The sequence below is a fragment of the Cheilinus undulatus genome, linkage group 4 (genome assembly GCF_018320785.1).
Source record: "Cheilinus undulatus linkage group 4, ASM1832078v1, whole genome shotgun sequence".
Lineage (NCBI taxonomy): Eukaryota > Metazoa > Chordata > Actinopteri > Labriformes > Labridae > Cheilinus > Cheilinus undulatus.
In genome coordinates, this window is record NC_054868.1 from 35,194,344 (window position 1) to 35,204,299 (window position 9,956).

Sequence of the window (9,956 nt, forward strand, 5' to 3'; positions counted from 1 at the left end):
TGCCTTTTGGTGAACTCTAGATGAGATTTAATGAGTTTTCTTCAACAGTGTGTTACTCTTCTCTGTCTCCTATAAAGCTGACTGGTGAAGAACCTGGGTCATAGTTGTTGTAAGCAGAGTCTCTCATCTCAGCTGCTGAAGCTTGAAACTCCTTTAGAGTAGTCGTATGTGTCTTGGTGCCTCTCTCTCTAGTCTCCCTCTTGCACTGTCACTCAGTTAGTGATGACGGCCTGATCTAGGCAGATTTACACATGGCTTATTCCTTCCACATGTTCAGTACCTTCAATTTTTGTATACATCCCCTGACCTATACTTTTCAACATCTTCCCTGAGTTGCATGGAGTGTTCTTTGTCTTCATAGTGCAATGGCAGCCAGGAATACTGATTAAGCAGCGACTGGACCTTCCAGACACATGTGTCTTTATACTACAATCACTTCAGACACATTCACTGCACACAGGTGATCCCAATTTCACTAATGGTGAGACTAATAGCACCAGCTGGCTGGACCTCTGTTGAATTAGGTCAGTCACTTTAAAGGGAGTTAAAATATATGCAAACACTTATTCTACATAAAAGCAAAAAAGCCAAATTATATTCACCATTATTGATTCATGAAATCAATAAAAGGGTAAAACATCCAAGGAGGTGAATACTTTTTTATAGGCACGGTCAATGCTGTCATCTATTAACTGGTAGAAATTACTCACAGTAATGGTTTAAAACAAGAAAAGACTCATGCCTAAACTGCCTTAACCGAGTGTGACAAACAACTCGGATCAGAAAGGTCCAGCAAAACATTTTCTGTGAGTTTGTATTTTTGGGAGCTGCAGTAAAAAAATCATATAAACCTGCTTTGACAAATGAGTATTTATATACCAGACTATTTAATGTTTTGGCCATGTATTTAAGATGATATTTAATGTAAGCATTAAACCTGTAAATAATGTATCTGCTATAAAGAAAAGTCTATTTGTATGCAGAGTATCGTGCCCATTCCTGTGTTTATAAGTGCTGATAAACCTCCATTGGTGCACATTTTAGATGAAAGCCTTGTTGCTTGACAGACTGTTTTTGTGCCTTTGTTTTGGTTGTGTCTGTTTTTCTTTTAACAATGCATGAAAAATAATGAATGTTACTCTTAAAGCAGTTCTTATACTTTAAAGTTTCCCATTTCAGTGCCACAGTTTGCAAGATGAAGCTGCTTACTGTCATTTGTATAAAGCACAACATTAACATTCAGGGTAAATATTATTGAACAGTGGTTCATATAAAGTTTCTTGTCGGTCAGCATTTCACATCAACTTTTCGCCACTGGTCCTTGAAATCTGGCCTTTGTAAAATGGAGCAGCAATTCAGCTGTTAAAAGCTTTTTGTTGTTGATTTCGACGTTTTATGTGAATTATGAATATTTAACATGGCTAAAACGGCAAACACCTCATTGACATTTCAAGCCATGCTTTTTTTATTCTTATGCCATGAAAAGACAAAGGTGCGGTTTGTACTGCTGTTACAAGTACAGTATCTTTGTCTACTGTACTAAATAAATGCTTTTAACAAAACTGTGATACAAAGTCTGTTTTATTAAAAGGAAAATAAAATCTTAGACCAATAAGGCCGTCTTTGAATATTAAGCATCTGGTTGATGGAACTTGCCATAACATCAACAAAGTGCCACAAATTGGTTGTCTTTAAAATAAACTTACTGGTAAATTATCAGTTTTAAGAGCTTAATACGTTTTTAAAACATTCAAATGTAAGCAGCTTAAAAAAGCGTTAAAGGTGCAGTGTGTGTAACTGGGAATATTTGCAACAGTCAGACACTGGTAACAATGGCAACCAGTTGAAAACTTGTCTGCTCTTTTAAGTACAAAGTTCCATCATAATCATTGGAAGAAGCTGTTCTTGACAAGTATTTACACATGTACAGTAAAGTGTGTAAGTTTTAGGCATGTAGGGCTCTAAGGATTTATCACAGGGCCTGATGTGCCACAACCCAAGGCTGGAGGGGTTGTGTAGTCAGTCAAGCTTGGTACATGTTGACACACGTGTCACTTAGCAGCCAAGGTCAAGCTCAATGGCATTTCTTTTGTCCATGCCTTTTCATCCCTGGTGGCACATCTGGAGACATTAACAACACGACCAGGGGATCGTGACAACCCTACTACTTGCCTGGACGGTACCCTAGGCCATGTTCAGTCGCCACATCCACCCCTTACTCTGACCTAAAGGTGTGGACTTAGTTATTTTTTCAACAAATTATTTTGCCTTGCTCCCAGTAATATGCAAGGACATCCACAGCAAGACTGGGGTTTTGTCAATCCTCCTTTCTGCCCAATGGTGCCCTTAGATGGGCAAACTTGCAATTACACACCTTATTTTGGCCTCAATGGTGTCCAAACATGCCTTAAAGTTCTGCACAGTGCTGTATACAACTACAAAGTGCTTTTAGACATCAATCATCCGTTAAATTGCATATCAACACTGAACAGAAGTACTGAGGTGTTACCAGTCAAACTTTACACTTTCCAGGGCTTTCCACAGACATATGCCGTAGTTATCCAGAGGGAAAATTAGCCAGTTTAGAGGGGTTCAGAGGCATGAGCACTCTTGGGGACAGGGTTAACACAGACGAACAAGAATCCTTCACATGCATGTTATAGCTTAGCTGAAGTAAGTGCTTATAAAATGTACAGGAAAAGCAGATCACAACTTCACAGTCAAACTGTGTACAGTCAACAGCAGGCAAAAGCAACCAGCTAGGATTGACCAGCTGACAACTGGTACCTGTGGAAAGCCCTGCTCTACTGGGTTTCAAAATCAGTCATACATGTAAGCAGAAGCTCATCTGAAATGTCTCCATTGTTCTGTTCAAACTCTTCCAGGCTTTCTAAATAGTCCTTGTCATCCTCTTTATCTCCCCACATATCAGCAGAGTCCTCCTCTGGGTGTACTGTGCTCTGTGGGTTTCTGGCTGGCATCTGGCTAGGTTCAATGTTGCCATAGTCGTCCATTAAGTAAGCTTGGTCTTCTTCATCCTTCCAGTGAAAAGAAACAGGATGTTGTAAGACAAGTATGATGTCTTTGAGTTTAAAAGGAAAAAACACATTTAATGGAATTTTTTGTTAAGTGGATACAGATGGTTGTTAAAATGTGAAGAAAACAAACCAGTGTCAGGATGTAGCGGACGCAGATCTCCTGTGGTAGTGGGTAACCTGTAACAGAAAAGTTTGATCTCAGACAGTTTTTCTTTAAATGCCCCCAAGTTCTATCAAATGCAAAACATTAGCTCTAAAGGTCATTACATACTTGATGACCTGAAGTTCCTGCATTCAGGATCATGACACTTCTGATACCAAACTTCCTCTTTGAGATCCACAACAATCCTGCAGAGAGGGATGAGACTAAATCAGAGGGAGTGGAGCACATTCAAACTCACCCTGTAGAGCTGGAAAACTACCTACATGATGTTGTTGCTTTTATGAAACCTCTGCACATTTTCACACCAGCGGTATTTAGCGATGTCGTAGACGATCAGTTGCTCAGCAGCAAAGTAATTCCATCGTCTGATGCCTGTTGAATAAAAGATGACAACAGTTAAACATTGCATGTTAAACTTAAAGGTTTGTGAACAAAGAATGTGGACCCTATCAAAACATTTACCAGAAAAATTTCATGACCACAAGCTGCTTAGTGATATTTCATTTTCAGTGAATTATCTTGTAGGGTTTCATTAGTGTCTTTTTCCCCCCATTTTTCTTGAAACCCATTTTTTAAGTGCAGTGAGTTTTAGTGACAGTGTGAGGTCCTAAAGTGAACGTGCATATGTTTTGTAAAACTGCATCAGCACTTACTTCCTTGTACGCCATTCTTTTGAACCAAACTTAAAACAAAGTTGTCCACTTCTTGATGAGGGGACGACAGGTAGCCAGAAATGGGCTCTGTAAGTGAAGGATTGTTAAAAATGCAGTTACAAACTGTGGTGACACTGTTACATAATTAATTTATGTGTTTAAGTACAATACAGACAAAAGCATCTGCTGTGACTTGAGAGTCACCTGAACTGGAGGCTGACCCCTGCTGGTTTTGAGGTCCTGATGTTTTGGACTCCTTTGTTGGTGTGATGTCCCAGGTAAGAATTCTCTGACCTGTGAATCTAGCGTTACACAAAAATAAGCTCTAACGCTGACACCTGGTGGTGAAACTTTCAGTGAACAGAGTATTTAGTAAAAACATGAGAAACGTACCTCACATTGCAGACTAATGAAGCCAAGAACACACTTTCCTCTGCAGAAACTCCTTTCTCTGGTTTGGTGGTAAATTTGCTATCGTCTGCCATGTGGAACGCTGCATTCTTTCCCACTTTTGATGATTTGTAAAGGCGGAAATTTCTATTCTTTGTGTAAACTCCTGTTATTCAAGAAATAATTTACATACAGGAAATGTTTACAGAGCTGAACATGACGTGTTGCTGAATGCACAAAGACAACACTGACTAAAATGAGTGTCGGATATGGGCTTATAAAAGGACAAACAAAAGCACGTTTTTCTTACCAAGATCCACAAAGAGGCAGTCTTGACCATCCTTGTTTTTCACTTGAAGGAACCCCAGGTCTGTCTCTTCTTTTTTGCGCCTCTTTGTCTCTGGACTCTCAGCCAGCTCGCCTTCTTTTGACGATTTCTCCTGAGATATGGCTCGTTCTTGTCTGCCAGTGCATGGTTGAGAAATACTAAATGGATGGCTCCAGGAAAAGCTATAATCTGAGAAGGTGTGAGAAACAAACCTCGTCTTTCCATTGGGTAATTCTGAATCAGTTCCAGCGTTCAGGAAACTGACTCTTTTGGGTGTGCTCAGGACTGGTTGAAGAATTGCATGGATGAATCTACCTGCAAAGAATTTGAACAGTTTCTTCATTATTTTGTCTATTAAACAATTCATTTATAACAATGGCAGCTTTCAGTTTCCATATTACTGAAGTTACACATGAATAAAGCAACGTTTACTTTGTACAACAAAGAACATACCCACATGTATGTTGTCTTTGAAGGCTGCGTTTTGGAGATTGAAGATGAGATGTCGGCTGAACTTCTCTTCTGTGCTGGAGTCCAGATTCAGGATGTTTTTTGGGGTGCACTCGATCCCATAAATTTCCATTAGCTTGTCACAAACAAACTGTCAACAGACAAAACACACTGACCAGACGTGTGACTGACAAGGGACGGCAGGACAAAGACTCCAGGTTAAGTTTTAGTGAAATGTAAGATGCGTCTTAAGGAACTGGAGGTTGGTAAACACATAAATAAGAACAATCAGCTAAACAATTATTAAAGATGACACTAATAAAGTAAGGTGTCTGAGGGTCCTCCCCTCAAAACTGTTAAGTGCCATTATACAATCATCATTACCTGCTTGCTAACATTTGTGAATTTATTCATATAACTGCAGCAGTTTGCAGTTTGTACCTTTTGTTTTTTATTGAGCTAGCATCTGCTTAACCAGGGGAAAAACTTCTTGAGATTAAACATCTTTTTTAAAAACTGTCCTGGTCAAGACAGGCAGCAACAGAGTTTCAGACAAAGAGCAATAAGTCATACACATACACAAAATGACCACATCTGCAAATTAATCAGACAAAGCATCTGCACCCAGATGTCTCTGCATCAAAGTACCTTTCATTACTAATAAGTTAGCAGGGGTTTTCCTGAACCCTAAATTTGATGAACTTGTCATTTCTAACTGCAAATACAGCAATACGCCCAAGTGGTGGAGGCGGTGCATTGTAAGCAGTCCAGAGCACTAGAAATGTGCTGCAAAACTACCAACAACGAAATGAAAATGAACACAGGAGAAGGAAAAAATTTTCAGAAAAAAGCACCTGTTTTTCAGTGTAGGCATACCTCATACCAGCGCTGCATGATTTGGTGATGATGTGCAATTATACTGGGCATTATTGCAATGAGAAATAGACATTAAAACCTAATACATAAAATGTATTATGAGTCTACTTGCTTGACTTGAGTACTACTTCTTCTTACAAAAATTATTGCAGCCTTTTATGCGCTTGTGTAATTGCACAGCCTGACACAACTAAAAATGTGAATAGATGAATTGTGCAGCACTACCTTATATAACAACCCAACAAACTGAATTTTCATTTGTTTCATTTTGTCAGAAAACTAAAACAAGATCTATGCAAATCTCAGAATGCACGCTCATATGTGACAGCTGTCTCCATCTGAAACCATTCACAGAGACTTTAGACGTCAGTGGAAAAGCTTTAACATCTGTACTATAAATATACTGTGAAAAAAGAAAGTAAAGCTAGCACAAATGAGGCAGAGAGAAAACAAGAATTCAATCTTGAGCATAAAGGATCTGGTGAAGGAGTAATAAAAGTGTTTATTGAATGTTTAAACCTCTGGGCTGTTATTGTTCTAAAAAAATGTCTAAATAGTTGTATTTCTTCTTCTCAGTCTCTATACAACTATGTGCAGTGAATTTGTAGTTATATTTACAGTAATGTAATCACCTATGTTTCTTTTCGGCCACATGCAAAATTGCAAAAAGAGTAGCCAAATGTAAATGAATTTATGACACAGAGGAAGTGCACAAGAAAGTGTCAGTGATAGAGACAAAGAGCATCCATGCAAACATACTGACTCACTCACTCTGACTGTATGTGAGTTCAAGATAAAACAGAGAAGTGAATGACGGCACTGCACTGATTTTTTTCATGACATTGAATGTCATTTTGCAAGTTATATGGCTAAATAACATTTTATATATCTTGAAGGATAATTCAAGAGGTCTGGGTCATTGGTGACCACTAAGCTGATTGCAACCACCATGGTTACCTTAAGACAGAGACAGTCAATATGCTCACAGTTTTCCCTTTACTAGTACAAATTAGCCAACAGATAACTGTTAAAAAAGCAGAGTCACCAGTTTTTTCCCTAAATCAGCAGGTTCAGCTTGAACTAACAGACACTGCTCCCATGTTATTTCTTATCTTGCCTTGCCAACTTAAACAGTGAATCTCAGTCCCTTTTTTCACAGTGCCTTTATAAAGAAAAAGTTTGAAGGCTTTACACTGAAAGATTACTTTTTGAGAAAGGTCAGAAGACATTAAGTCGACTAGTATGCAAGCCATCTCTTCCCCTTGCTAGACATACAGAGGATAGAAGATAGAGGGCAGCATGAGGCTGCACCACTTTGTGGCACATGTTGACTTGCTCTGGTTCAGTGGAAAATATCATGTTTTTAAGGCTGCACTTACAAGTATTAAAGAGGGAATGCAGAGTCCAATTTTTCTACTGTGAAATTTTTTTAGTTGAATATAGTCCTTAAAAATACATACTCACACACAAATAGGTGAAACAAGTCCCATTCAATAAATATGGTGGAAAGACTTCCTTAATACCTCACATTTAGGAAAGATTCAGCAATCTTATCATTGCTTTAACGTGCTATTTTTCACACTTTAAGCACTGCTCCTTTTAAAATCATTTGAAGAGCTTGTGCAAGGATAAACTTCCGTTAAAGATGTGATGAGAACTCTACCTGGATGAGTGACGACACCATAGCTTTACCATCAGCTCCTTTGTTTGAGGGTTTGTGAAACTCCAGGTCAAAGTAAAGCTTACAAACAGCACCTTCTGGTATCACCTCATAACAGTGCATCAAGGACTGAGTATAGGTCCTAAAGAAAAAAAAGATCACATTACTGCCCTTTTTCTAAACATGAAGATTCATGTCATTATATCCTGGGACATTTACCTGTAGTAATGCCAGAGCTCAGTGTAGCTGGTAACCAGATAGATCCTTTGACCCTGGGGTGTGTTTTCTTTCTCAAGTGCAAAAATATGTACAGCCTAGAGATAGCAAGGCACATATGTCAGCATTCTTTCCTTCATGCACAGGAATTCAAATCAGGATGGTACGGGATGTTCAGGAAATGTTTCACCTCTCTGCAGCTCTGGGCGAAGCTGATAGCCATACTTTGGCGAGGAAAGAGCTTCCAGACAGAGGAAGGCTGGCAAGGCCACAGCCGCGGTTTGTAGCGTAAGGCCAGGGGGTTCTGCTGGAATGACTGAGCAAGCTGCTCGACCTTTTTCAGGCGGTCCCCCCACTTCCTCATCGCTGGGCCCCTGTTAACCGCTTCTATATGAACCTTCAATTCACCTTTGAAGCTGTGTGTTCAATGTTGCTGAAAAGACACTTCAGCAGGAAGGATACTTGAACTTCAGCAGGAAGGATCCTTGAACTTCAGCACTCCCATCACCCTTCAAATACGAAAAAAAACAGTGCCTTTTTTTCTACCAATATCTGTCAGTCACACCACTATTAATATCACATAAACTTATATTTGTCTTATTTAAGAATGGGGAATGCTCACAAATTGATACAGGAAATTCATATTAAAGCATCATCTTCGTGTGAACCAATACTCATGTGTCTAAAAACATAGAATATAGTCAACTTCCATAAATTCTAGATTCATCTCATACAAAGTAAAATACTTCAAGACTTTTTTTTGTTGTAGAGAATCTCTGGGGAAATGAGATGAGAGACACAAAACCCAACAATACAGACGAACAGAAGGCTGCTATCAGAGTAAGCCAGGCTTCACAACACCCGGCAGTGACACAGACTGATTGGCTCCAAGCCACGTCATACTGATTCAGTAATTTGTACAAAAGGAGCTCCAACCAACTACTGAGTGCATAAATGAGCAGAAATTTCCAGAAGGCCAGCATTTCTGTAATATAAACCCTTTTTTGGACTGATGTTTTGTGATATTCTAATATTTTGGGATTGAGGATTTTTTTTATTTGTGTGAGCCGTATGCTGTTATCATCATCATTTAAACAGAAAAAATCGAAATATTTCACTTTGTAAGAGATGAATTTGGAATAAATAGAAGTTTGACTGCTAGAATTAGATTACAGGAAACCAATTAACTTTAACATGATATTCTTTTTTTTTTTTTTTTGAGGATGCACCTGTATATTTGTATTGTAGAGGAGAAAAGGTAAATGTCTTGAAATGTGCTTGATTTCATAACAGAAAACAGTACATCATGTTTAAATTAAACACAAACATTCAAATAGACCAACTTAGCCATATTTTTTGCGTTATCACTGCAGCCACAATCCACTGAAATGTCTCCTAATTTTACTTTAGTTGATGTACTGATACTGCAGTCAACAGTCAGGATTTAATCGATTTCACCGTAGTGCAGCGATCAAATTGTACGGACCCCATGATTATGTAACTTTTAATTACAATAAGCAGGATATCCCATCTGACGAATTGGAAACGCAAAATATTCTGACAGTGGGCTTATTTTTAACATCTTTTTAAAAAATATATTTGGATACTTAAAGACTGCCAAGTAATATCCGAGTGACAAGCCTCGATGCGTTATGTCAGAGATAATTCAGATATTAAGAGCTAAAGCATCAGCTAGCAGAGTCCCGTTTTAATAAAGTTTTTAATCACTCACCACCGGATTTCAGCCGAAGGAGAAAAAAGTCCAGTGTGTTTAATAATTGTCGTGATAACCTTAAATGTCATTTCAAATGTCTTACTGTTACTGGGTGAAATGTATTCGTTGGAAAAATGTAAACACATATTTACCCGTCAGGCGTCTTGTTTTCCTTTTTGGCGCGTCCGGAACCGGAAGTTCCTCCTTTTCCGGTTATGTACGTCATTGGCAGTTTCAAAAATAAAAGCCTGTGGCTACGACTGGTAAAATAGTGTTACAAACAGTCAACCGAAAAAGAAAATACAGTCTTTAAACTGTAACGAAGATTATAATTAATCACACAGAATCTGTATATTTATTCTACTCACTGCAAATTAATATTTTAACATGTAGTAAATTTTAATTTGCAGTCAGATATTGAAAGGTCAAGTGTTTTTGGAAAATGGGCAAAAGCACTTACTCATGGTA

General features: G+C 38.4%; 1 protein-coding gene across 2 annotated transcripts; it reads right to left on the reverse strand.

The window, feature by feature from the left end:
• Positions 1-864: 864 nt before the first annotated feature.
• primpol (primase and polymerase (DNA-directed)) lies at positions 865-9,690 on the reverse strand. 2 transcript variants are annotated; one of them, XM_041785716.1, is made up of 14 exons: positions 9,641-9,690; positions 7,965-8,283; positions 7,778-7,872; positions 7,562-7,700; positions 5,026-5,173; positions 4,785-4,887; positions 4,555-4,706; positions 4,248-4,410; positions 4,059-4,156; positions 3,855-3,941; positions 3,465-3,573; positions 3,310-3,386; positions 3,169-3,215; positions 865-3,038 (listed from the first exon to the last, which is right to left on the reverse strand). In XM_041785716.1, exons 2-14 carry the CDS (start codon positions 8,136-8,138, stop codon positions 2,805-2,807), a joined length of 1,626 nt encoding a protein of 541 aa, XP_041641650.1. In that variant the 5' UTR covers positions 8,139-8,283; positions 9,641-9,690; the 3' UTR covers positions 865-2,804. The 2 variants fall into 2 exon arrangements, with proteins under 2 accessions (XP_041641650.1, XP_041641649.1); XM_041785715.1 differs by lacking the exon at positions 9,641-9,690 and adding an exon at positions 9,507-9,625.
• Between the last annotated feature and the right edge of the window lie 266 nt (positions 9,691-9,956).

Excerpts from the sequence above, each read along its gene's own strand:
- primpol (XM_041785716.1), bottom strand. The coding sequence starts at position 8,138 with ATGAGGAAGTGGGGGGACCGCCTGAAAAAGGTCGAGCAGCTTGCTCAG. Across the intron at positions 5,174-7,561 it reads TGGTGTCGTCACTCATCCAG|TTTGTTTGTGACAAGCTAAT; the intron begins GTAGAGTTCTCA and ends GTCTGTTGACAG. Across the intron at positions 3,387-3,464 it reads CATAAAAGCAACAACATCAT|GATTGTTGTGGATCTCAAAG; the intron begins GTAGGTAGTTTT and ends CCCTCTCTGCAG.